Source organism: Chionomys nivalis, chromosome 18 (assembly GCF_950005125.1).
Source record: "Chionomys nivalis chromosome 18, mChiNiv1.1, whole genome shotgun sequence".
Lineage (NCBI taxonomy): Eukaryota > Metazoa > Chordata > Mammalia > Rodentia > Cricetidae > Chionomys > Chionomys nivalis.
Genome location: NC_080103.1, coordinates 21,804,515 through 21,831,955, shown reverse-complemented (window position 1 = coordinate 21,831,955; position 27,441 = coordinate 21,804,515). Strand labels below are relative to the sequence as shown.

General features: G+C 48.1%; 1 protein-coding gene across 1 annotated transcript; it reads left to right on the top strand.

Annotated features, from left to right (window-relative positions):
- Positions 1-1,411: 1,411 nt before the first annotated feature.
- Strip1 (striatin interacting protein 1) lies at positions 1,412-20,432 on the top strand. Its single transcript, XM_057793693.1, has 21 exons — positions 1,412-1,628; positions 4,671-4,740; positions 5,393-5,467; positions 5,797-5,931; positions 6,031-6,151; positions 7,164-7,232; positions 8,164-8,270; positions 8,381-8,508; positions 10,984-11,166; positions 11,523-11,740; positions 12,637-12,702; positions 12,806-12,869; positions 13,772-13,843; positions 14,508-14,582; positions 14,754-14,851; positions 15,939-16,065; positions 16,279-16,379; positions 17,074-17,140; positions 17,620-17,724; positions 18,197-18,401; positions 19,521-20,432. Exons 1-21 carry the CDS (start codon positions 1,449-1,451, stop codon positions 19,766-19,768), a joined length of 2,514 nt encoding a protein of 837 aa, XP_057649676.1. The 5' UTR covers positions 1,412-1,448; the 3' UTR covers positions 19,769-20,432.
- Positions 20,433-27,441: the final 7,009 nt, after the last annotated feature.

Genomic DNA, 27,441 nt, shown 5'->3' with positions numbered 1-27,441 from the left:
CCTTCTGAATAAAGCCTGCCTTACCACCTTTAACAAGTATCATTAAAAGTCTGATTTTTCTTTAATGCTTCTGAATACATATCAACATTTTACATAACAAATGCATTTTAAATTAATGTATAATGCCTTGCGTGATGATCAAATCAAACGACTTTGCTTATCTATCATTTCAGATATTTATCATTTCTTGGCATTGAGAACATTCAAAATCCTTTTCTATAAAGTTACTTGAAATATGTTGTCAACCATAGTTATTGTACTGTGTTAAAGAAAACGCTAGAAGTTACTCTGTCCACTCTGAAGATACAGCTTGATGGCAGAGAGCCCTTGCTAAGCATGTACTTGGCTCTGGATTCAGTTTTGCTTCCTAGTAACACACACAAAATTATTCCATCCAACTACACTCCTGTACCTGTAACCTAAAGTTTAGGGCAAAAGTGCTGAATTTTACAGCTCCACTGGTCCAGCTCTATCACCTGCTCCAAAATGGCCAATGAAGACAGAAGCCGCTGAAAAACAGAAATTTCATTGATATGCACATTGGAAAGGGAACCGATAAGGGGTCTAGTCACTCCAAATCTGTTTTTGGGGAATTTACTAGAGCTTTAGTTTTAGAGGAAGAATTGAGGTTGGGGACAAGAGGTAGGAATAATTGCTGGGCAGTGGTGGCGCACGCCTTTAATCCCAGCACTCGGGAGGCAGAGGCAGGCGGATCTCTGTGAGTTCGAGGCCAGCCTGGTCTATAGAGCAGGCTCCAAAGCTACACAGAGAAACCTTGTCTCGAAAAACCAAACAACCAACCAAACAAAAAGAAATCCCCTACTCCACCCTGCCCCCGTGCATTTTTTTTCCTTTTTTGATAAGTAAAATCATAACGAGGTTCCAGAAGTGCCTCGGGAGGAATTAAAATCTGATAAAACCAGGAGTCCCTAGGGTTGCACAAGGGGTTTCTTGTAGTGTCCTACAAACTTGCAGGTTTTTCAACTGGCGGCGGGGTGGAGGGAGAGGAAAGAGCCAAAACCAGTTGTTAATTGTAATGAAACTCTTCTCCGCTAGTAAGAGGCTTCAACCAGACCCATGGGTAAAGGATTCCTTTGTCTACTGATTTTCCCTTTCTGCTAGTCTCACCTTGGACAGGGCTGTGACGTCAGTGCAGAGAAATGTTAAAGAAAGGAAGAGACAGATTAGCAGAAGGTGTTAAATGTCGCCAATTAAAAGGTACCTAAAGAAATTCCTGCGAGCCCAATGGCACGTCTCTTCCTTGGTTCCACTGGAAGGAGGGAAGAGAAACTAAATGACAAAGACCTGGAGGTGATTGGCAGTTCCGGCTTTCAACCCGCGCCGCCACACTCAACATGGCGAGTGGGGAAATTTCCTGGAGGAAATCACGCGAGAGTTGCCTGACGGAGCCCGTCCGAGAATCGAGCCGGGGGTGTGGAGCAGCCAAGATGGAGCCGGCAGCCGCCGGTCCCGGCCCTCTGATTGTGAACAACAAGCAGCCCCAGCCGCCACCTCCTCCGCCGCCTGCCACCGCACAGCCTCCTCCCGGGGCGCCGAGGGCCGCTGGAGGCCTCCTGCCGGGGGGCAAAGCTCGCGAGTTTAACCGCAACCAGCGCAAAGACTCGGAGGTCAGAGCTGCAGGGGGGCGAGGCTGCCACTGGGCGGGTGGTAGAGGGGGTCCCGGCGCCGAGGCAGCTTCCGGGCCCAGCCGGGCTTCCGGGTGGCTTGACAGGCGGGCTGGGGGCTGTCACTTTACCGAGAAGCGTGCAGCTAGGGAGACTGGCAGCTCCCGCGGCCCCCGGGAGGGAAGCCCGGAGCGCTGCCTCGAACTCCTCTGCGGCCCGGGGGAAGGTCCTGGAGCCGGGGACAGCAGGTCTGCTCCCGGAGGCGTGGCCTGAAGCACAGCCCTGGGGTACAGAGTAGGTGGTCTGCTCTTAGCCCCTCATCATTTCCGGCCTGTGGTCCTGGACCGGCGGTGGGCGACGCCAGTTGTCAGCGAAGGGACCCAGGAGAGTTTAGAGGGCTCTTTAGGACAGAGCTTGTATCTCTAGTGCTGCGTGGCCCGGGTTGTGAGAGAGGCAGAGAGAGAGTGAGTCCTGGCTTCCCCTCCAAACTTTAGCCAGTGCAGGATCAGGCCATGGGCAGACACCGACAAGTGTCTGTATGCCCAGTGGACCCAATGCTAAATTGTTAATGATCAGAAGTACCCAAAGGGTGTCGGATTCTCCTTCTTGCTAGTGAGCTGTGATTCCCTTTGCCCGCGCAGTATGGAGCTATTCACCTCGCCCCAAGTTAAAATTCCTCCCACTGCTTCCGTTTGCAGAATTCATGAATGAACACACACCCGTGGCAGCATTTTAGGGCTTCTTAATCAGCACATTCATTCCCAGAGCACTTCCTATGCAGTCTCCACCTGAGACAACTCCCAGTGTGATGAGCAGTCAGGCACTTGCTGAGAGGGAATTCCTCATTATCCGAATTTGATGCTCCAACTCAAACCAGAGATCAGTGATACCTCTGAAATTAGTTCCTTTCAACTTTGTTGCAGGCTCGAACTTGCTAAAACATGCTGCAAATGAACAAGCCCAGAGTAGAGAGATTGAGCTTAGAATGGCCTTTTTGAAAAAGCAGAAGATAGATCCTTTAGGAATCTTTTACTGTGGAACAATGGCTCATCAGTGGCCGCTTCTCAGTGATCTTTCAAGTATGGAGGAATATGAAAGTTTAAGTCTGTGAAACACCTTTAATGACCAGACTTATTCAGTTTTTCTGAAGAGGACCCCAAGAATCAAACTATACCCCAGATTTTCGCTTTTAAATGTTTTAGGGGGCTGGAGAGATGGTTCTGTGATTAAAAGCAGTTGCTGCTCTCTTAGAGGACCTGAGCTTGGATCCCAGCACCCATATCGAGCAGCTCACAACTGTCTTTAACTCCAGCTCCTAGGGATTCAGTACCCTCCTCCTGGCCTCTGTGGGAACTTGCACGCACGCATGCACTTAAACACACAGATAGACATATAATATTTAAGAAAATGTTTTAGGGCTGGCAAGATGACTCAGCAGGTAAAGAAGTTTTAAATTTCCCTAACTAACCCCAAAATAGATAAATACCCTTTCATACATTTTATTATTCTGTGATGCTGAGACTCAAATTTCGAGCCTTGTTCAAGCTAGGCAGACACCGTACTGCCGAGCTACAGCCTCAACCTCTATTATACGTTTTAATTTCTCTTTCTACCCTTTGATTTCACCACAGCCAACATCTGGAAGGCCCGTCAAATAGTGAGATCTGTCTGCTTGTGTTAGAGGTGCTGATGCTGCACACGTCTCCTAGTGACAGCTGAATTCAGTGTCTAGAGGACAGGGAGGAGAGCTCAGTATGTGCTATGTCCTCAAAATTAGCCAAGGCAGCCAAGCGTGCTTCCAGGCTCAACCCACAGGACGCTGAGGAAGGAGCATCAGAGCTCAAGGCTTGGGCTCCACAGTAAAACCTTGTCTCGACTTAAGTACATTGGGAGGGGATAAGAAAGGGCAATGGATTTGATTGTGAATATGATCACAATACATTATATAATGTATATGAAATTGTCAAAAAAAGTGGTAAGAAAAGCAGATTTTTGTCATTCCCATTCGTAAATGAGAAACTCAACCTTAGTAATATGTATTTTACTTGTGTTACTTGATTTTATTTGTGTTTTGGTGGTGCTGGGACATGAATCCAGGACTCTACACATGTTAGGTAATCATTCTACCACTGAACTGTATCTCTAGCCTAGAAACTCTATAGCTTGTAAGTGTCCACTATTGTCCATTACTAAGGAGTAGAGCTATTGTTTGTGGTATATTATGTCATTATCTTTTATAAGGTTCTTCCTGGCCCACCCTCCATCTCACTTGCTTCTCCCCCACCCCCAATGCTGAAGAGTAAGCCTAGGGTCTACTAGCACATGCTAGGTGAGGTGCCCTACACTGAACTCTACCCTCTGCTCTTTCAAGTGCATTTGAGTCAAGACTAGCTTTATCCATTTTTTTTCTGATCCTCTCTTCCCAGCACAAGGCTTCCAAGATGGCGTGTTCTCAGGAATCACCTATCCCTAACAGATTCTCATTGCATTCTCTCCTGTGTGTGGGAGGAAGGCCAATCTGTTCCATTTCTGCTTTCTCTGTCTGTCAGTTCTCACTGAAAATTGAGATAAGAGCAAAGTGGCTGAGGGTTTCAATACTCATTTTGTCCTTAGCTCTTTATAGTCTACAGTTCAGAAAGAAGTGCAACTTCTAGATATCTGGTGCTGTGTGGAATGGTCAGGCACTGCGCAAAATAGAAGTTTTGTGTTTGTTGTTGAACAGGTGTGTAGTGAATATCATTGTTCAGTAGAACAAAGTTTCTGTTTCCAGGAACTTACCGTCTTATGGAGAGGAGGATGAGTGAAAAAAGGAATCCAGTGAATAATTCTAGTTTATAGTAGGTGCTTTGAAGGTGAAATACAGGGTGCTAGAGAGGGCTTAAAGGGGACTTCAGCTAGCTCAGGAGACAAAATACTGTGGTAAAACATGAAAAAAGTAGAGGCAGTGATGTCACGTAGTGCCATAGTGTCTCTGAGGTATTTGTGTTTATCCCTTTGCAAAACACTCAGGAGGATCTTTTGTGTGACGTTCTTTCCATTCATTAGGGCTATTCTGAGTCTCCGGACCTGGAGTTTGAGTATGCCGACACAGACAAGTGGGCTGCAGAGCTAGCAGGTAACGTTATGCCATTTGACAGGACCTTTGACTTGGTTCTTAAGAAAATTAAGACTAGATATAATTTTTTCTCTATGTATTCCTATTAATGATATTTAAAGCATTAGTTGGCTATTTAACTTGGACTGTGTGTCCAGTAATTTTGGATGGTTCTTTGTCTTCATGAAGGCTCTTGTTGAGAGTCAGCTGAATTGGTTATCGCCCAGTCCCAGGGTAAACAGTGGTGAGTCTCAGGAATGCTAGCCACTGCACTTAAATCTTTGTACATCTGTCACAGCTAATGTCATTGATTTATAATGTAAGGTCAGCATAAGCTGCTTCTCCAGGCTTCATGATCCTTATTTAGGAGGTGACACTGAAGGCGTATTCAGGGTGATGGTCAGCCTCTGACACAGCACAGTAGAATACATATCATACTAGAAATGCCCAGATTTATGCTCCGCTGACATTCCAGTTAGAGCTTCCAAGTGGCCAGTGTTGTCTGTCAAGTACTTAAGACCTTCCCCACTAGTAACCAGAGAGGGTAGTCTAAGGATCCCTGTGACTCAGGCAGGAGTAGAGTTGGGCTGGAAACAAATGCTGTACTTTCTCTGCTGCACGTGAGAACTGATGTGGAGTGTGGTAATGGTGAGGAGACTTTGTTCTTTGACAGAGCTTTACAGCTATACAGAAGGACCAGAATTCCTGATGAATCGAAAATGCTTTGAGGAGGACTTCCGGATCCATGGTGAGAGCACGTCCCCCTTCTTGGTTCACTTCACATTGCATCAGGAGAGGACAGGGTTTCTCTTCATCATCAGACTGATCTAAGACATCCAGGAACATGAAAAAAAAAACTGTTGTACTAGCTGTTCAAGGCCAGATGCGACATGTAGAATGTCACATGGGCATTCTGATGGGAATTCCAGTTCACAGAACAGCAGTGTGGCCCTATCCCTTATGAAGGAGTAACTTGCCTTTCTGGTCCTGTTCCTGACCTGATTTGAAAGATTATCACAGCCCATTCTATTGTATGGAATTATGTGGGTTCAGTTATAAGTGTCTCGTGCCCTGCAGTGACAGACAAGAAGTGGACCGAGCTGGATACCAACCAGCACCGTACCCATGCCATGAGGCTTCTGGATGGCTTGGAGGTCACTGCCCGGGAGAAGAGACTCAAGGTGGCTCGAGCAATTCTCTATGTTGCCCAAGGTATTGTGATGATGTCCCCAGGGACCCCTGACACCTCTGCCTGTGACAGTGCCTAGTTGTGTCTGGAGGGTCTTGGTAAGCCCTGCCCTGGGTTTGCAGGTACTTTTGGAGAATGCAGCTCAGAGGCAGAAGTGCAGTTCTGGATGCGCTACAACATCTTTCTGCTCCTGGAGGTGGGCACGTTCAATGCCTTGGTGGAGCTTCTGAACATGGAAATAGAGTGAGCACTTCTGTTGAGGGCCTGGGGAGGGGAGGGGAGGGAAGGGGAGGGGAGTAGTGGGAAATGGGCTAGAGCTTGCAGAACTAACAACATTTGAGACCGCCAAATAGGCCACTTAAGGTGAAGGGTCTCTGTTCTCAGGCTATTTGGAACATATAAGGTTGAATAATGGAGAAGCAGCTTAATGATTCCTTGGAAAATCATATAGTAGAGAGAGAGAGATGAGAAAACAAAATAACAGAGAGAGGTGAGAGGTTCCCATGTTGATAGAAAGTAGTGTTGGGTTCCTGTGCTGGGTTCGCATGCTCTATAATGCTGGAGCATTGGTACCTGGGCAGGTTCCACTCATGCCCAAAACAGTCCTCAGAAGGAAACTGCTCACCTTGAGCTCCCCTCTGTATTTTCCCTTCAGCAGGACACCAAGCCCAAACCTAACATGTAGGCACAACAAAGCTTGTCACCTCTAGTCCTCGTGAACAAGGCAGCTACTGCTCAGTTAAGGATAACAGCCGTCATAAATAAGGGAGATTGCTATAAGTTGGAGGCCAGCCTGGTCTACATAGTGAGTTCCAGGGTAGCTAGAGCTACTTAGTGAGATCATATCCAAAGCCAAAGAAACAACAAAATTCAAATCAAATAATTATAGTAGTAACTAAAGGCACTCACCTAGTACTACATCTTCAGGCCTATGTTCATCCTATTTTCAGGACATTTTGTATACTGAATCATGTTATGACTCAAGTACCATTATCACCCTGATTCTGTAGATGAGACAACTGGACACAGAGAAATTGACTCTGCCTTGTCCACGTATACCTAACTAGTAGAGCAGGATTCACACTTTAAGACTTGACAGTCTGGTCGAGGGCTTGAGTTCTTAACCATTGTGGTGTCCTAAGGTCTCATGTAAAACCTAAACATAGCAGCTTCTTGTTGCCCTGTGGGACAGTACTTGTCAAGGGCATCCCTTATCTCCCTGGCCCTGTCAGGCTGATTCAGATCTCCTCTGCAGTAACAGTGCCGCATGCAGCAGTGCAGTGAGGAAGCCTGCCATCTCCCTGGCTGACAGCACAGACCTGAGGTGAGACAAGCTTCAAGTACCCTGAACCAGAGAGTGAGCTCAGAGCAAAGCTGAGCATTTCTTTGCTGTGTGGGCATTCCTGTTGTACACCACTCAGCTCAGGTAATAGGCTCACCGGGAGTCATTAGTAGGCCCTGATGTCCTAGGGGAGGGAAGGGGCCTGGAAAATCCAGAGGAAATCTAGGCTCAAGCCACTCAATAAAGCGGCTAAGAAATTGGTCATAGAGTATATTTTATGTGGCATTGCTCTTGGGCTCCCACCACCCACTGTGCACAGTTTGATCCCGTCTATACTGGTTATCCTGACAATTCAGCCGTGCTTCGTGTCTCTACAGGACTAGAACTGCTAAAGAGAGGGTCCTCTTCCCATGTTGTAGGGCTGAAATCTGGTTTTGGAGTTGGAGTGTGATTCTCCTCACTGTAGGCACTGTCTCTGCATTCACCTCCTGCTTCCACTCTTCCGGGAAACTCTGCCCTCCTTCTGATCCTGCCCTGCTTTGACCTCAGTCTCTTCCTCTAGTCAGTTTTGTTTTTTCTCTCCAGGAGGCTTAGGGCAGAACATTCTGCAGGCCATTCTTGTTCATATTTGTCGGCTCTGAGTAAGCTCTGTTCAAACACTGCAGATACAGAGTGAGTTCTAGTCTCGGCCCGAGTAAGGATCCTCAGGTGTCGGTTCTCTTCTTGGGTGTCTCTCTGTGACATCCTTCTACCACATGCATGTGTGTTTACATCTTAGCCAGGGGGTGTGAAAGCCCAACGGTTCCTCCTTCACATTTTGTTTGTTTGAGACAGACTCCATATATGATTTAGGATAGCCTGGCACTCATTGAAACTTGAGACCCACCTGCCTCAGCTTTCCAGTAACTGGTATTACAAGCATATACCCCCACTCCTGGCTGAGAGTGCCCTCGGTCCCCTGTCTTATGCTTAGGGTTCTGCTCAACATCATGTACCTGATTGTGGAGACTGTTCACCAGGATTGCGAGGGTGACAAGGCCGAGTGGAGAACGATGCGGCAGACCTTCAGAGCTGAGCTAGGTAGGGCCCTGGGGATCCTCTGTTAAGGCCTCACCTGGGAGTTGAGACTGGGGGACTTTGGGTGGGTCCTGTTACTGGCTGGGGTTCTGATACCTTTGAGTCACTTCCAGGGTCTCCCCTGTACAACAATGAGCCATTTGCCATCATGCTATTTGGGATGGTGACCAAATTTTGCAGCGGCCATGCACCCCACTTCCCCATGAAGAAAGTTCTCTTGCTGCTCTGGAAGACCGTATTGGTGAGCACCTTCTTGGGGGCACTCATATGCTAGGAGACGAGGCAGGAAAGGCATCTTTGTACAGTTGGCCCTCTGTACCTGTGGATTCTCATCCATATATGCATCCAAGTGCAGGTCATAGAATGAGGTCTGTAGACTGTACAGACTATGTTGTTACTACTCCATAACTAGTAGCAGTGATTTACAAAGCTTTAGGTATTACAGTCATCTAGGGATGATTTCAAGCTTGCAGAAGTTTATGCCTAGGTTATATGCAAATCCCATTCCATCTTCTGAGGGACATGATACCTTACTGTGGGAGAGGGGTGAGGGGAAATTCCTGGGGCCAGTCTCCCATGGATAATGATGAAAAACTACATTTTTTTGAATACTGAATTATGTGAATATGTAACTACTTGGTTTAAAAAATATTTGTTTAGTGATATTACAGATTGAATCTAGGACCTTGAATATGACACTGGTACTGTTTTTGCTTATTTATTTACTTATTTCTTGTGCATGCGAGTATGCATTTGGTACAGTGACATGCATGCATAGTTGCACACACCCATGCTCAAAGACCAGTTTCCTGCTCTTTTTTTGGTGTATTCCCTTATGACAGGATCTAACTGAACTGCTTCCATTCTGCTCTGTTGGGGTTACAGGCTAATGTGTGACTTATCTGGCTTTTTACATGGGACTGGGATTGAAACTCAGATCCTCATCTTTTCAAGGCAGGTGCTCTTACCCACTGAGCCATCTCCTTAGCTGTTTAGTTTTTATTTTGACACAAGGTTTGGTCTTAAACTTGAAATATTCCTGCCTTAGCCTCGTCAGTATCTGCTACCAGGCTCAGTTTTTAAAAAGTTATAGAAGAGATGAAAAAGAAATACAGGGCATGGTGGTGCATGCCTTTAACCGCAGGACTTAGGAGGCAGAGGCAGGCAGATCCCTGTGAGTTTGAGGCCAGCCTGGTCCACAGAGTGAGTTCTAGGACAGCAAGGACTACATGGTAAGACCTTGTCTCAAAAAAGAAAAAAAAAAAAAAAAAGCTGAGTGGGGGCAGGCAGGACATGGCAGGACATAGTCATACTAGATTAGCTAGATTGGCTCCCTGACTTTCGTTAAAGCCCTTTCTAGTCATACAGCAGCTCCATCCTCAAACAAGACGCCTCTTTGGAGACCCTTCCCAAGCCTGTGTTTGTAAAGTGGTTTGAGACAAAGATGGAAGTGATGTAGTTAGAGTCCACTGGGCAGATGACTTTGGTTACCTGGGTTGAGCTTAGCTTTGAACAGTAGCGTTCTCTCTCTTCAACCCAGTAAGGTGTCTTTTGAAGAAACAAGAGTGAGCCTCTAGCTAGCCTGTTTCCAGAGTGTACTGTGAAGTGGATGGTCTCCATGGGAGAACGGACACTAGGTCGACTGGGGGTGGGGGCACTGTCGGATTCCAAACTCAGGGCAAGCAGGGAGTACTTTTTCCAGGAGGAGCACCATACTAAATGTGTGTGTGTGGGGTGTCTCCCCTTTGCTCTGCAGCCAGAGCTTAGTGAGTTTAGAGCCTCTTAGGGTGTGCACAAGCTTTATCTTGACCAGACCTGCTGGTTCCTCAGGAAGCCTCACTCAGGCTGAGAGGAAGCTGAGTTACTTAGGCACAGTGGCACTGAGCAGCCACAGTGACTGCCGGGCTAGAGCTTGAGCTTCTAGTGAATTTACACAGGAGGGTTTTTTGTATATTATTTTATTTGAGCAACACATAGTATGTTTTAGTTTTTTTTGTTTTTTTTGTTTTTTTTTTTGAATTTTCGAAACAGGGTTTCTCCGTAGCTTTTGGTTCCTGTCTTGAAACTAGCTCTTGTAGACCAGGCTGGCCTCGAACTCACAGAGATCCGCCTGCCTCTGCCTCCCAAGTGCTGGGATTAAAGGCATGCGCCACTACTGCCCAGCTATGTTTTAGTTTTGTTTGGAAGACTGACATGTACAACCTTGAAGCATCAGTCTTCTGGCATTTCTAAGAACTGGCTCTACTCTAGTTTTTGTCTGTTTGGTTTAAAAACATGGTCTCTGTGTAGCCTTGAGTAGCCTGGAACTTGCTGTATGCACCAGGCTGAACTTAAAATTATGGTGATCCTCCTTCTTCTGCCTCAGAAGAGTTGGGATTATAAGTTATGTGCCACCACACCCTGCTCAGTCTGCTTCTTTTTAAAATTAGAGACTATATCATATGTACAGAATTACATGTATCATGTGCCAGCTTTCACCAGCTGGTGTTTTATTTTTTTCTTGCTCCCTTTTCTCTTGTTCCTTGTACAAAGCACTGAATTCTTGGATGGCTTTAGTTTTTTGTTGTTTTTTTTTGTTTGTTTTGTTTTTTGTCCAAGGGTGGGTCTTTATGAGTCTCTATAAGGTAGGGGTTCTGATGGTGTTGTGCATGCTTTTTAGCAAAATGGTATCACAAAGGACATGGTGACCTAGGCTCTGCATCTCCATTTTACACAGTGCACACTAGGTGGCTTTGAGGAGCTGCAGAGCATGAAGGCTGAGAAGCGTGCTCTCCTTGGCCTTCCCCCACTGCCTGAGGACAGCATCAAGGTGATCCGCAACATGAGGGCTGCCTCCCCACCAGCGTCTGCTTCAGACCTGATTGAGCAGCAGCAGAAACGGGGCCGGCGAGAACACAAGGTGAGGCAACAGAGGACCCCAGGACTCCTGAGAGATCTCAGAGTACATGAGGTGGGGTGGGAGCGCATGCTCCTGAGGTAAGCAGGATATTAGAAGTCAGCTCCCATCAGGCTGATCAGGAGTCCACAGCAGGGGCATGTCTCCAGCCAGGCCCATGTGTAGTGGATCCTTAGATCCGCGCAGCTTGTGAGGTGCTGGAGCAGGAAGTGGTCTGTCACTCTAGTCTTAGCTCCTTCTCTGTATTCGCTGGTGTCACAGCTCCCTATCTGATATCTTTCTGTTCCATGTGAACTGTTTCCCTCTGCCATCATCTCTTTAGTTGGCTAGCTTTCTCAGCTCCCTTCCCTTGCTTTCAGGCTCTGATAAAGCAGGACAATTTAGATGCCTTCAATGAGCGGGATCCCTATAAGGCTGATGATGCTCGAGAAGAGGAAGAGGAGAATGATGATGACAACAGCCTGGAGGGGGAGACGTTTCCCCTTGAGCGAGATGAGGTGATGCCTCCCCCACTACAGCACCCTCAGACTGACAGACTCACCTGCCCAAAAGGGCTCCCTTGGGCTCCCAAGGTCAGGTGAGTCTCAAGTTCTAGAGCAGTCTTGAAGCGAGCCCTCAAATCCTCAAGCCAGTGCTGACCTGAGCTCCTCTGCAAGGCTTAGATGACCTTAAGTTATTCTGTGCCATCGGGGTTGCTTCTGGGAGGATGGTCTTGCTGATGTCACATAAAACAACCCTGTGCAGCTCTTACGTCAGTAATTTGAACTGGTCAAACTCAATAGTGAAGACAGGGAAAAAAATAAAATGTATATTTAGGCAAACCTATCCCCACTCATATTGGAGTTGTATATGGCATTTTATATAAAATGATAGATGAAGAGTTTCACAAAACCACTTAATGCATTGAGCAGTATCCTTGGAAGTCAGTAGATGGGAAGGTAGCGGGAGATGTGTATCTTTATAGGCAGCAGCTCAATGAATAGATGTGTATATAAACTGATATAAAAGGGGTAAGTCCTCAGCTTTCTGGATATTGTGAGAAGAATGTAGAACAGGTCACCCCAAAGCCAAGGTGTTTCTGTTGAGACAAGAAAATGACCTTTTTGAAGTCTATAGCTCATATCTCTCAAACTTCTTGGTGTCTGAAAGTATTAAATATTACTATTGTTAGAATAATTTGTGCTTTTAAGTTTAATATACCTCCCTGAATTTGAGTCAGCTAGCCATGAATGTTATAGAAATATAAACACTAGCTCTTGTAGACCAGGCTGGTCTCGAACTCACAGAGATCCGCCTGCCTCTGCCTCCCGAGTGCTGGGATTAAAGGCGTGTGCCACCATCGCCCGGCAAGAGATCTTTTCTTGTCTTGAAATCACAATTTGGAGCTGCTTTGTCTGTTAGAACACAGGCCTGTGACAGTAGCACCCACTGAGACGGAACTTGATAAAATGTCCCTCTTCCTTCCTGTGGTAGAGAGAAAGATATTGAGATGTTCCTTGAATCCAGCCGCAGCAAGTTCATAGGCTACACTCTGGGCAGGTGAGTGTGACCTGAGTTCCTTTGAGGTTCACTCACCTGGCCTTGGGGCAGCGGGCAGGTGTGTGAAGTCTGGGCTCAGCACAAGGCCTTCTTTATTCTCCAGTGACACCAACACAGTGGTGGGGCTGCCAAGGCCAATCCACGAAAGCATCAAGACACTGAAACAAGTAAGTGGCCGAAGGGAACTTTTGGCCTTTGGTCCCAGGTGAATCAAGTGAGAAGGGACAAGCCTTTCAGGGTTATTTGTTTGCTAGCAATAGCCTGGGAAGCACCTCTTCTTAGGTGTGACGTCTTCTAGGGGTGGGGTGTGTTATACACCAGCCTCAGAGTTCAAGAAGCCTGTAAATAACCTTCCCTTTTCCTGAGCCAAGTTTGAAGATTTGAGAGGAGTTGCCAGTGGAGATGACATCGTCAGCTTCGCTGTCCATGGGATGGCTGGGGAGCAAGGCTTATGAGCACCATTGTGGCTGTGCTAAGGGAATCGGGCAGCCTCAGTTACCCAGTTCCAGACAGAGCTACAGACAGACAGGACACAGGCTCTCGGCGGGCAGCCAGGTGGAGTCTAAAGACGGGGTTGGGGCCAAGACTATCGTGTTTTTCTCCATGCTCACTGCTTATGGGGAGCTGTGGGTGTAAGGATGAGGTGGGGGAGACACCAGGGATCAGGAGGAGTACTTCTAATGTATTTGGACTGTAATAGTTTTACATCCAGTTTTGAAATCAGTAGTACCAAGTGGTCTCTGCAGCTAGGATTTTGAGCACACAGTTTTGCTTCTGATGTCTTTTCCCCTGTCATTTTTGCTTTTGAAAGCCCTTTCCCCCACTTTAGTTTGCGTTTTGCTTATTGACTATGAACTTACTTTTTACAGAGGCTGTCAGAAGTAGATGCCTCTTTAGAAAGCTATTATAAGTCTGCAGTTTCATAGGGATCTGTGCTGTGACTTAGCTCTCTCTCAGAAGACCAGAATAAAATCTTGGGTCTTTGCCAGTGTGTGTGGGCAGGTGAGGGGGAGTGTGGCCAGAGAGTAAGGGTGTTTTTCTCAGCACCTCCTCTCCTGCCTTTCTTCAGCACAAGTACACGTCGATTGCAGAGGTCCAGGCACAGATGGAGGAGGAATTCCTTCGCTCTCCTCTCTCAGGGGTGAGTTAAGAGGCCTACAGCCATAGAGTTCCCAACTGCTGTCAGTCTCTGAGCTGGACCTGGCCCACAAAGCTGCTCCTGGGCTTGGCCTCTCCTTGAAGAGATTCCAGTCCATGTCCTGCTCTTTCAGTCCCTGAACAGCAAGCAACTCGAGCACAAAATTTGATCTCTTGGTGCTTTGTTCCCTTCCTATAACAGATAGGCCAGTGCCTTTCTCTGTTATTTACTTCTTTGTTTATTTGAGATAACATCTATCTATAACCCAGATGGCTTCACTATACAGCTCAGACTGGCCTCGTAAACACCTGTCTCAGCCTAACCAGTGTTGAGGTTACATGTGTTACTATGGTACCTTATGAAGAATGTTATAATAAAAATTAACTAGACTGGGCTGGAGAGATGGCTCAGAAGTTAAGAGCAGTGGTTGCTCTTGCAGAAGTCCTGAGTTCAATTCCCAGCAACCACATGGTGGCTCACAGTCATCTGTAATGAGTTTGGTGTGCAGGCATACATATGCAGGCAGAACACCACGCACAAAAAGAATTAACTGTTGCAAGTGAGGCTCCTGGCATCATCATCAGTGTCACTCTTTTTGCTGCTTAGAGGGTCTAGCTCAGGAGACTGTACCTGAATGTAGGTTTTCTATCTGTGACTTGTATTAAAGGGAGAAGAGGAGGTTGAGCAAGTTCCTGCAGAAACCCTCTACCAAGGCTTGCTCCCCAGCCTGCCTCAGTATATGGTGAGTGCTCTGTGTTTGGGACCAGTCTTGGGACCTAGCAGTAGGCATCTGTGGTGAGATATCCCATAGGCTGGTGTCCTTCACCCCTGCAAACCTGCAGGAGTCCCACTTCTCAGGACTCCATTATGGTCCTGGACTCTGATGCCCATCTAAGTGCTCTGCTTTTCCCAGATTGCTCTCCTGAAGATCCTACTGGCTGCAGCTCCCACATCAAAAGCCAAAACAGACTCAATCAACATCCTGGCAGATGTTCTGCCTGAGGAGATGCCGTGAGTATCAGTGCTATCAGTGGGTAGAAGGAGGAGGGCCAGTGTTTTTCAGGTTGCTTTCTTTTGTTGGTCCAACTTTGCTACAGGTTAAGTCCAGGGCATTTCTGATTCAGACAAAGGGAACTACTGGATAAGTTTCCCTGGATAGAGAGAGAAATAGCTTAGCCTGAATCCCAGCACTATCACCAAGTGAACTTCTCAGTAAATTAGGAATGCCAGTTTTCCTTTGTAAAATAGATGGGGCAGTGAACTCAGTCGTCCTGGAGCCATGTGGTTGGCACACCCTGCATGGGAGAGGTAACTTCTGGTCTGCTTGTTAGCCACCACAGAGCCTGTACTGGTGTGGAGTCTCTCCTGCTGGCCAGTGAACTGGCAGACCGAATGCTGGCAAATGTCAGAGGAGAGAGTGAAACTCCAGGGTTTGTTCACCTCTGGCTGACAGATCTTTCCATGTGAGAGAATAGCCTGAGACTGTATTCCACACTGAGAAAGGACCCAGGCCCACACCTGACTGCCTGCTGGCCAGGAGTGCCTTGTTCTGGGTAGATTCCCCCCTGGTCTGATGGTGATGGCCAGGTGAGGGAGATTGGCTCCTACCACAGGGAGGTTCACAGAACAGTAGTAGGCCGTCTTGATGATCCTAGGAGATATAATGAAATACTGTGTTCCTCTTCTGAAGATTTGAAGCAGCTATAACTCAGTGCTTCCTAAATTTATCCAGCTTCAGGATCCCCATCTTACCACTGTAGAGTAAAACCTCTTCACACACTGGTGTTCCACATAACATGCTTTGGGGAACTCAAGTTAATAGGGTGGCCAAAGCTTAGGGAGAATTTAGAGAAGTTTCTTTTTTGGAGGAGAAGCAGAGAAAGGAACTGAGAATGTTTTGGGTGGCATCATGGGAAGACAGAAATTGTGCCAAGCTGGATCACTTAGGAGATGGGTAGGTGAATCCCTAAGGCTGACCTCTGGAATGTTTGTGAGGTGTGAGCCTTTGGCAGAGGGTTCTGGACTCCATCACCACTGTGGACACCTAGGAAGAAGGTGCCGTGCTCGCTGGTGACTCACCAGGCACTTCTGTTTCTAGCACCACAGTGTTGCAGAGCATGAAGCTGGGGGTAGATGTGAACCGCCACAAGGAGGTCATCGTCAAGGCCATTTCTGCTGTGCTGCTGCTGCTGCTCAAGCACTTTAAGTTGAACCATGTCTACCAGGTACCTGTAGGGCCTGTCTGCCTTCTTGTGCACTGGGCCAGCTCCTCAGTCTGTGCTGCTCTTCTCGCCCAAGAGAATAGGGCTTGGCTTTTGATTCCACTTGAACTCTGCATGAGCATTCTAATGTGAGATTCTCCAGCCAGGCTTTTTATCTCTAGAGGAAAGAAAATAAGGTCCCAAAGGGCATGTTTATTTATCTTCTCTTGGTTTCAGTTTGAATACATGGCCCAACACCTGGTCTTTGCCAACTGCATCCCTTTGATCCTGAAGTTCTTCAATCAAAACATCATGTCCTACATTACTGCCAAGAACAGGTGATGAGTACCAGGGGCCAAGAAAGGGTGGTATATCCAGATGGCAGGACTTCCAGCTGGGCTCTCCGTTGAGACTGTTCAGCAGACATTTTCTGAGCATCTGTGGGTTAGCACTTTGCTAGGCAGTCAGGAGACAAAGTGAGTGACAGCATGTCAATTTTGAGGTTGGCTATTCTTGTGTCTTTCTGTTTGACCAGGAGGCTCTCATCCGAAGCTCTAGAATTGCCCTTACTACCACTTCTGTTCTTCCCTTTCCCTCCCAGTTCTCTGTAAGGAGCTTGACCTTGTGCACTGTAAAGCACTGTCTGATTCTTAGCACCCACCTTGTGCCAGCTGTACCTGACAGCACCTGCTTATCAGTGTAGACTTCACAAGGGAAGTGTCCAGCTAGCTGTAGCTTCTAAGAGGGCTTGTCATAAATCAGTTGTCTTGAGCCCTACCTCCCCTATTTGTGTTACGGGGAAAGCTGCAGTAGTGTGTCCCTGCCTTGCAGTTACGAATTCGATTACAAACTGATCCAGTCATTGGGAAACTGTGCACGTATTGTAGCAGAAGGTTTTTCATCTTACAGTCAGGGAGACTGGGTTAGAGCAAGCGAGGTAGATTGCTACTTCTGCTTCAACTGAACCATGGCTACTCTGGCAGACCCAGCCTTTGCTCACGATGAGCACCTGGGTCTTGTTGCATTCTGCAGCATTTCTGTCCTGGATTACCCTCACTGCGTGGTCAATGAGCTTCCAGAGCTAACTGCAGAGAGTCTGGTGAGTGGCTGGGATCCCCTGGCTATCCCTTTGGTATGAGGGCTGCCTCCCCCATATAGATAGAGGTGTCTTCCAAAGGAGGTCACCTTTAGCTTTTAAAGTACCAGAAATGGCCTTAAAGTTGGGGAGGGGTGTTATAGAGCAGAGCGATTGGGGGCGGGGGTAGGACTAGTAAGGGAGCATGTCCGGCAGGGGCTGCCAACCTAGAATTTGCCTACTCTAGTTGCTTGCATCTTCCCGCTAAAGTCTGGGGCCATGGTCCCTAGTTTTGTGGCCCACGTTTCCTGCAGGAAAAGTCTGTTAAGTTCTTGTTTCTCTGTCAACTTGTGGGGTGGAGTTTCCCCTTGGCTGTGAGACAAGGGAACTTTGTGCTAGAAGCACTGAAACATGGCCGCTGCCGTCTGTTTGTCAAGGCCTTTGGACACTGCTGAGCAGCCTGTAGCTGTGAGAGCTGTGGTGTCTCTGGCTTTTCCCTGCAGGAAGCAGGGGACAACAACCAGTTTTGCTGGAGGAACCTCTTTTCTTGCATCAACCTGCTTCGGATCTTGAACAAGCTAACAAAGTGGAAACATTCAAGGACCATGGTGAGTCAGTGCTGAGGCGTCCTGGAGCCAGGATCTCACAGAGCACTGCCACATGCTATGCTTCTCCTCAGCTGGGACGGAGTCCGCCCTCAGACTTCTGGTTCTTTGCTGAGTAGAGCTGGAAGTCGGAAGAGACCCCCATTCGTGACAGATGCCCCCCCACAGATACTTCCCATAGCCTCTGGGTCCTGATTGGGGATGACAGTCAGGAGTCTAAGAGCAGCCTTAACCCTGGGAAGCCTTTGGGACAGGGCAGGTCCATGAGTTCTCAGAAATTAGATTAGGAGTGATTCATAATTAGAGTGACCAGCCTTTGTGGTTTACCTGTAAGCTCCATGTACCAGCAAGCAGGGAGTTCAAGAGAAACTGCATGGCTTGTTGCCCTGCTCCTACCCCAGAAGGGTTAAGTGACCATGTAGTGGCACACACACTTACTCCTTTCCTCATCATCGCTGCCACTGTGCCTGCCCAGATGCTGGTGGTGTTCAAGTCGGCACCCATCCTGAAGCGGGCCCTAAAGGTGAAGCAAGCCATGATGCAGCTCTATGTGCTAAAGCTGCTCAAAGTGCAGACCAAGTACTTAGGGCGACAGTGGCGCAAGAGCAACATGAAGACGATGTCTGCCATCTACCAGAAGGTGCGACATCGGCTGAACGATGACTGGGCGTATGGCAACGGTGAGGCACTTTGAAACAGGACTGGGAGAGGGTGGGACAAGGTGCACCTTTGACTCCTTGCCTGTGGTACCTTAGTTGTCTCTGCCCTGAGGCACAGAAAGGGGCCTGGCTCTAGTTTTTGTGGCACCAAGAAGGGAGTTCAATGCAAGACTTTGGAACGCTTCTCAGTGTCTGTGCTCATCCATTTCTCTGTCCCTCCATTCTAAGTCATGTCATTTCTAGAAATTGCCATAACATTCTGCCTGTCTTCATCCTTGCTGCAGCTGACTCTGGCTGCCTAAACTCAAGAGTTCCTGACCGGCTCTGATTCTAGTTTCTGCCTCTTGTTTGACTCCTGTAATCTTTTCAACATACCCACCCTATACTGTTGCCTCCTGACTAAAATTCCTGGTTAACTTCTTATTTCCCTTAGGAATGAGGTCAAACACTAAGACAGGGAAAGGACACTTACTCACTTCCGTGGTCCCATAGTCCACAACTTTCTTTTCAAACCTATTATTATCTGCTGGCAGCCAGCCTCTGTCACACCCAGGACTCTAGACACAGAGTAGGATCCCTCAGTACCTGCTGAGGGTTGCTCTACAGATCCCAGCACACAGGTGCCTGTGCTCTCCAGTGTGCCCTCTGTCAGAATAGACCGCACTTGTCCCTGAACCTTATCATGTCACTTCCTGTTTCCGGGTCTCTGGATACCTATGGTATTTTGTCTCGGTCTAACTGCTGTCTTGGGTGTTGTTTGTTACATTGTTACAGTCACAGCACTGCAACACTGTATCCAGCATCTGGGCTCAATTTGTCAGCGAGGTGAGGGGAGGGACAAATGAGGGAGTCTCAGGGCTGCACTTCTGTCCCCTGGAACCAAGGAGACTTCATGTTTAGAAAAGTGTTTTTTCCAGGGGCTCTCATCTGAGTCTACATATTTTGGAGAACAAGCCTCTTTCTCAGTAGTTCTGGATTTTCTCCTTATATTTGGCTGTCCTCTACTTCTGGGAAAGAATTTCTATTCATCTTCCTGAGGATGGGGCTTGGAAGTAATCTCCTGGTTAAAGACCATAGTCTTACTCATGGGGAGCTACCATAGGGCTGGACTCCTAACTGAGATTTTTTGCTTTGTCCCAGATCTTGATGCCCGGCCTTGGGACTTCCAGGCAGAGGAGTGTGCCCTCCGTGCCAACATTGAACGCTTCAATGCCCGGCGCTATGACCGGACCCACAGCAACCCTGACTTCTTGCCAGTGGACAATTGCCTGCAGAGCGTTTTGGGCCAGCGGGTAGATCTACCTGAGGACTTCCAGATGAACTATGACCTGTGGCTAGAAAGGGAGGTCTTCTCTAAGCCCATTTCCTGGGAAGAGTTGCTGCAGTGAGGACTGAAACTTCATCTCATCACCCCTGAGGGACTGTCCTCATCATTGCTGCAGTGCTCTTCATGCCCTCCAGATGGCAGCACAGCTCCATTGAGTCCTCACAGCCATCCCTGCCTGTGAGGACGGCTAGGCTGACCTCTGCCTGACTCCCAGCATCCTACTCAGGAGCAGTCATCTCCAAGCTGGAATCTACTCTTTCTCCACTTCCCCAGTTTCTACCCTCCCTTCTTGGACATGACTGATTGCAACTTATTTCACAATTAGCCCTAGGCTGGGAAAAGCTGAGATGGGCCTTGCATCCCTTCTCATCAGCAACTGAATCTCAAGGTCACACTGACTCCTGAGCAGTTTTGACATGTCGGTTGGTCGAGACGGAGAGATTGGTGTGAGGGTCAAGAACTGAAGACTGACACTTTGGTTGTGCTCTGGGGGTATCGATGCCATTCCAGCATCCTGGGGAGTTTGTCCAGAAGTGACAGAAACCACAGCTTCTGCACCTGGATTTTGGATGTGATCAAAGATAGAGCAAGGCTTCCCGAAGTCAGAGGTGCCATTTTCCTCTTGATTGCCATGGCCTGTAAATATATAAAATTCTCTGTGTTCTCTTGTGTCATGGTGGGGTTTTTAATGTGTTTGTGTATTCTGTTTACATTAAAAGAAAGCAAAACTATCCCTGTTGTTGTCTGTATAGGCTCTGGGGGCTAGGGTTGTAGCTCAGGGTACAGTGCCCCGGGTTTGGTCCCCAGCACCACATAGCGGTGCATACTTGTAATCTCAGCACTTGAGAGGTGGAAGCAGGAGAATCAAAGGTTCCAGGCCATCCTCGTCTACATAATTCACGACTAGCCTAGGCTGCATGAGATTCTCAGAAATATGGTCTGAAAATCTCCAGTTCTTAAGGACCACTTCCCACCAGCATGAGAAGCCTCCCACTTGCCTCTTGCCTGCCTGCCTTTCCTATCTAGGGTGGAGGGAAGGAGAAATTGGTACTTTGATCATCTGCCCACATCAGCCTAGGATTGCTTTAGGGTGTGGGTCACTGTAGTTCTGAACTACTGGCCTTGCTATAGTTTCTGTAGAAAACTCAAGTTTCTCTGGATCACACTCCTGAGCATCCTCAGTCAAGCCAGTTAGTGCTCAGTTAAAGAGGAGTCAGTTGATTGGAACAGAGGTGTTGGGGACAGAGGAAAGTTGTATGCCCTCGGGAATCTGTCACGGTGGGAGAGTGGTGGAGAAAGTGTGTAGCTTCTATGGCTTAGGAAGAAACAAGGGAAATGTGTCCGTTTGAGTCCTGGGACCTCACTTGGCTCAGGTACCTGATCATGTCTGCCTCAACCTTGTTCTCCTTCAGATTCATCCTCCTTGTGACTTTAGCGACAGGGCTGGGTTTTTTTCATAATTCCAAGAAGCTCCCTGAAGGCAACATGCATGAGGTCTTAAATATCTAAGGGGGAGAGAGTCTTGACTGATAAAGGAAATATTCCAGGACAAGTCTGTTTTGTGGATATTTAGATTCAATGTCTGCTAGGTCTGTGACCTGCTAAGCCGCAGGCTGTGCTTTAATGTGGCAGCATGTTTAATAATAGGTGGAAGGGTCAGAGCTTAAAAGTCACATAGCCTTATGGGATGGAAAGGCCCTATGATTGGCTCTTTTCCCCCAAAGTAACTAACTGCACAGGACAAACAAGCCCTATCATTCTTGTGTGCATGGTGGATCCGTTGCTGCTTGCATGCATGGTGGATCTGCTGCTGCTTGCATGCATGGTGGATCTGCTGCTGCTTGTGTCCGTGGTGAATCTGCTGCTGCTTGCATGCATGGTGGATCTGCTGCTGCTTGCATGCATGGTGGTTCTGCTTCTGCTTGTGTCCGTGGTGAATCTGCTGCTGCTTGCATGCATGGTGGATCTGCTGCTGCTTGCATGCATGGTGGATCTGCTGCTGCTTACATGCATGGTGGTTCTGCTGCTGCTTGCATGCATGGTGGTTCTGCTGCTGCTTGTGTGCGTGTTGGACCTACTGTTGCTTGTATGCATGTTGGATCTATTGTTGCTGTATGCATGGTGGATCTGCTGCTGCTAGCTGGAACTGATAGTAAGGGCAGATGCTGAGGTTTCTGTCTGGGGAAGGTGGGTTTTCACGGTCTTACTCCAACATGCAACTCAGTTTCTGAAATCACTTAACCTGAGGCTTTGACCACCACTGCTCTTCTTTGTAGACTTCCCAGACTCTCTTCTGCCTTGTCATTGAGCCTGGGCACATGGAGGGGAGCAAAACAGCTTCTCACAACTGTGGTGTGGTACTGTCATATTGGTCCTTAGAACACAGGTCCTTGTATGTAAATATCTTGGAAACTGACTATCTCGTCTAGGGCATGAGATGTACATGAAGGCATTCTGAAAACGGTTGAGTTACCCAGAAGGGTCCAGTGTTCCTTAAAGCACCAAGGAATGGATTACCCCAAGGCCGTATCCTCTCAAGATTCACTTACTGGATGCTAAACAGGGACCAGATGCACCATTAGGTGTCTCTTAGTCACATTTTCTGCAGAGTAGTGATTAAACAGAACACCTGTCATAATAGCCCCATGGGATGCTTGCTCTTCACTGTCAACATGACTGGATTTAGAATCACCTAAGAAATGCACTTCCAGGTGTATCTAATGGGGACATTTCTAGAGAGGGTTAACTGAGGAGGGAAGACTTACCGTAAATGTGGGTGAAGAAGAAAAGGGGAGGAAGAGGACTGAACGCCAGCATTTGTCCCTGTCTTTTTCTGACTGAGCAGACACAAGGTGGACCAGCCACCTCACACTCCTTCCACCATCCTCCTCTATGATACATGTGTCCCTGAAAACTATGAGCAAAAATCGTTCTTTAAGTCACTTTTGCCAGGTACATTGCCACAGCAGCAAGAAAAGCAGAGAGTGCACCATGAAGGTTGCTGCAAGCCCAGTTTTGCAAATGTGCAAGCTGGTGCAAATGGGGGAAAGAACTTGCCCAAGGGCCAACAAAAGTAAGGGACGGAGCCAGGATTCAGACAATCTCTGCAGTATCCATGTACTCCCCACCCCTACCCCTTTAATCACTGCCATCCCTTGGCACTCGCTGCCACTGCTCAGTCATCCATTTGTTTACCGTACTTGCTTGGTATTGGCTCTGACAGGGTCCCCTAGCACAGAAGATTCATGGCAAACGCCCCTTGCTTTAGGCCCTATCTGGGCCACCCAGGCTTAGCCTTATCTTAGTTAGCTATTGGCTAACCCTGAGTGTACCCTCACAGTAACTTGCATTACTGCTGTGTTTTTGTGTTTGGGTTTTGTTCTGTTTGACACATTAGGAGATGATCCAGGGCCTTATACACACTAGGAAGGACTCTGCCCCTGAGATCCATCCACAGCACCCTCTGCTTTTTATTTTGAGGTATGATCTCAATAATTCTACTCAATCTGATCCTGAACTGCCTTGTAACCCCAGCAGGCCTTATCTTGTAATCCTCCTGCCTCAGCCTTCCAAATAATTGGGATAACAGGTCTGTTCCATTTGGTCCGGCCTTGAGCCTGAATTTATTTCTCTCCTGGTCTCAGTGGACTCTCCTACATTAGCTACCCCTGCTGTCCTTGTTGGGTGTATTTCTCTGGAGGCTGTCTTCCTGTCTGTGGTGTAATGAACCGATTACTTAATGACAAGTAGAGGCTATTATCATTTGGCACTTGGTACAGTCAACTTTAGGTTGTCTCTCTAAAAAGGAGTTTGCTCTCTTGGGAGTCAGACAGCTCTGACTTTTTCCCCCCATTCTGAGATAGGGTCTCACTATGTAATTGGTCTCACTATGTAGTTCTGGTGACCTGGAACTAACTTCATAGTTTGACTCTGCCTCCGAAATATTGGGTGAAAAGTGGGTACTACCATGCCCAGATAGCCCTGACTTTAATCCAAGCCTTGACCTTTACTCCCTGACTGTCCTTGAACTAATGGGGCTCCCATCCTCATTACCTGCAATGTTTGCCTTAGTGATAGAAGCTGTTGCAAAGACTGACTAGGGTAACAGGTAATGGAGTTTCATACCTGGCCAGCAAGGGACAGCTATAAATAGGTAACCATTAGCATCTCTGATGCCCTTCTAATTCTGACCTGTGAATTTGCATATACTTCCTCCATCTCCTAGAAAACAAGTCCTTGAAGGACAGACCTTCCTTTTGTTCTCTGCCCTGGGCCAGTTGCTGTGTTAGGCATCTTGAAGGTCCAGGTGAAGAGGATACCACAGTCTACCATTCCATCTGAAGGTCCTACCATGGGCTCCAGAGTCCCAGGCCATGGACAAAAGACTGGGCTGGGAGAGCCTACAGCCATAGAGTGAGAAGGGAGCCAAGGAGGCTGGAGGGATGGGAGCTATATGCTCCTTCAGCTGGGGCAGGAAAATGCCTACTGAAGTCCTGTCTAGGCTGGGTTCTGTTCCGTCTGGGGCACAGAGAGTGTGTACTTTGGGTTGGTGACTCAGGTTGATGTGTCGATGGCTGAGGTAGGTGGGGAAGAATGACTTTGATGGGAAACAGTCTCTGCTGCTAACTGAGGTAGAAGCCTGGACTAATGTGTCAGCTTGGCTTGGGTCCTGCAATTCTTCTGTGGAGTCAATGCTCCTGCCACAACGATGATTTAGAGATGGACTCTGTGACCCTCCTACCCTTGTCTCTTCAGCATACCCTCTTAGTGTGCACCGCCACAACAGGCATAAGCTTCAATCTGTGCTTGCCTCTCAGTGCGACCTAGAAAAGCCTCAGCAAAAACAGACTGAGTACAACTCAGTCCCTGAAGTTGGGTTCCAGGTAGAGTCACTTCCTTCTTCCTGCCCAGGAGTGAGAGAAACCCACCGACCTTGGTAAATGACAGGTTCTAGCTGGGAGTCTCCGGTCACCTCTAGAGTGAGCTTGGAGGCAGGGTATCTGGAGGCCTGGGGGCTGTGTCTTAAAGGCATGGAGGAGGAGGGGTGTATGGCTAATGGGAAGCAGGTGAGGGGCTGTCTGTGCCCCAGCCAGGGGACAGGCTGGCTGGGATGACCCAGCCGGTGGGAGGACCTGTCAGCTCACAGATAATCCCCTGAGACAGGCTCCGGGGTGCCCATTCGTATTCATTATGTGTGAAGTGGGCGGTTGTAAAGTTAGCTTTCTCTTCATTCAGTTGTCGCTGGACAGAAAAATATGAGCTGTGGGCAGATGCACCTGGATGGGAGCCAGTAGCCAGCATCTGGCCTCCCCGTGCCCTCCCCGCAGGCCCTCTAAGCATTGCCCATGGCCTCTGTCGGCTCCACCGCTCTCGCTGACTTCATCCTGGACTCAATGTCATTTTCTTCTGTCTGGTCCCATCCTTAGGTCAGCTTCGTTTGCTTGAGCTTCACAGAGTCTCTCTATTTCTCTCCTTCCATCTTTCTTTCTAAACCAGGAGAAAAGAAAGTGTGTTCTTGGTCACTGCTGTTGCTGGCATAGCACAATGCCTGGCATGGCGTAGGAAAGCCTTAGACATCTTTCTGCCTCTATGGCCAGTACCATCCCACAGACTGGGGTCCCAGACTGAAATAAGGAAAGCAAGCTGAGCAGCCTCACACTCCAGCTGCCCTGCTTCCTCCAACACAGTAGGAACTGGGCCACAGCCGAGAGGTGGTGGTACACACCTTTAATTCCGGGCATAGGCAGGCAGATATCTGAGTTTGCGGTCAGACTGGTCGACAAAGTGAGTTCCAGGACAGCCAGGGCTACATAGAGAGCCCTGTCTCTGAAGCAAAACAACAACAACCAGAACAGAAGCCTGTGCCTTGAGCCAGAATAAATCCTCATCTACTTAACTTGCTTTCATTGGGATTTTTATCACAGCAAGAGAACTACCCAGGACAAATGGCTCTCTGGCTTTTGTAGGGCGTAAGGGTCAAAACAGCCCTGACCACTCCTTGAATGATGACATTTCTAGTGAAGCCGTATGTCTCCTGGAATCAGAAATGGGAACTTGAGCCCCGATCCCCTTACTGACCAGTGGGTAAAAGTCTAGGAGGCTCACCAGTGAGTGGCAGTCCTAGACAGGACTCTCTTTCAGCCAGTGTCAGGATAAAGAAGGAAGTTACCAGAAGCTTTCTCTGGGAAAGGGAGAAGGAGGATCTGTCTATGGGGCTGCACGGCCACCTCATGGTAACTGTCTTGGTTAGGAAATTTAGTCTGATGGGGGACTTGTTCTCTCCTTGATAATAAGCATAGCACCCATGTGTCTTTGCATGCTTGGGTTTCTCTGTGCCTGAAAGATGAGGCGTGGGGTGGGGGATGGCAGGGCTGGGCTGAGTGGAATTCTTCAGAGCAATGTGGTTGTGTTTACTGGGAGGGTGGGAGGGCCAGGCCTGCTTTTTTCCTGCCTTCCAGGCTCCAGAGATAAGGCAGGGGATGAGGGGTAGAATGGGTAATACTCTAAAACCACAAGAAAGAGTTCTGGCTTTTGTCTCTACCCCACAGCTCAGACACGCTCTCTGGGGCATCTGGGAGAAGACAGCTGCCCCGCCCCCAGCACTTGGGGTCCCAGCCCACAGGCACTCAGAACCTCCATAAGATCCCTGTCCTTCGCTTCTCTCCGTGGTCACTTCAACCACAAGCTTTCCTCAGCTTTCTTACTTCTGTTCCCACCCCCGAATTTCCCTACCAAATAAATGAGCCCCGACGCATTAGAGCCTCTTGGGGCCTGCCAAAGCCAGCAAGCTGATGCAGGTGACAGAGCCAAGCATGACATCCATTGACCTTGAGGGTTCTGTCACCGACCCTGCACCTTTTATTAGAAGCCCCTGGATTCTTGCTGTTCCACAGGAGGGCTTGGCCCAACCTAGAGCATAGATACAGGTTAATCCTAGAGCAACGGAGGACCGCGCACATTGGGGACAGACAGCCGCTCAGAATGGAAAAAAAAAAACACCACTGTGTTTATTACTACAAAACAAAGGCATCTTTACAAAAATTGGGATCCGGGTCTCAGAGCCTCAGAGGCTGGAAAAAATCTGTTTTATTTTGATCAACATCCAATCTGGTTTCTATGGCATAGTCCTGACCTGATTCCATGAAAACAAATCCAAATATTTAATGTTTGGTGGAATTTCTTCCCTGCCCCTTGGAGAAAATGACTCCAAGTATGCTGGTAGACTGGGCTGAGGGTAGAAAGATGTGAGGGGTGCTTGGGGCAGAGGAGACCCCCACCTTTTATCAAACTGACTATAGCCTTTTGGGCACATGTCAGCTCCAGGCGCTGAGTGAATGTCCCCTGGTGGCCAACCCTAAGTGCCACAGAGAGCACCTCCCTGCTCAGTCTACCTCCTCCTTCCATCTTCCTGCACCGGCTTCCCGGATTAGAAACAGTCTTGAGGAAAAGGGCAGCATCAGTCACCTTTTCTCTCGCCCAATTTGAATGAGGGGACCCAGTTTATAAGGAAGAGTCCTACGTGCTTTGAAGCCTCTTCAAGTCGTCCCACCTATTCTAAGAAATAAGACCCTGTAGCCTGTTCCCTGAAGGAGGCTGAGGGTCCCAGATCCTCTTCCAAGCTTCTGGAACCACCCATGAGATGAAGGCAGAAGGGTTTGCTGTCTGGTGTTCAGGTGGAGATGGGCAAGGAGCAGGAAGAGGGGCGGGCAGCTCAGTCTGTGTCCGTGCAAGCCA

Coding starts and splice junctions, on each gene's coding strand:
- Strip1 (XM_057793693.1), top strand. CDS start 1,449: ATGGAGCCGGCAGCCGCCGGTCCCGGCCCTCTGATTGTGAACAACAAG. Junction 4,741..5,392: donor GTGGGCTGCAGAGCTAGCAG/GTAACGTTATGC, acceptor GTTCTTTGACAG/AGCTTTACAGCTATACAGAA. Junction 8,509..10,983: donor TGCTCTGGAAGACCGTATTG/GTGAGCACCTTC, acceptor CATTTTACACAG/TGCACACTAGGTGGCTTTGA.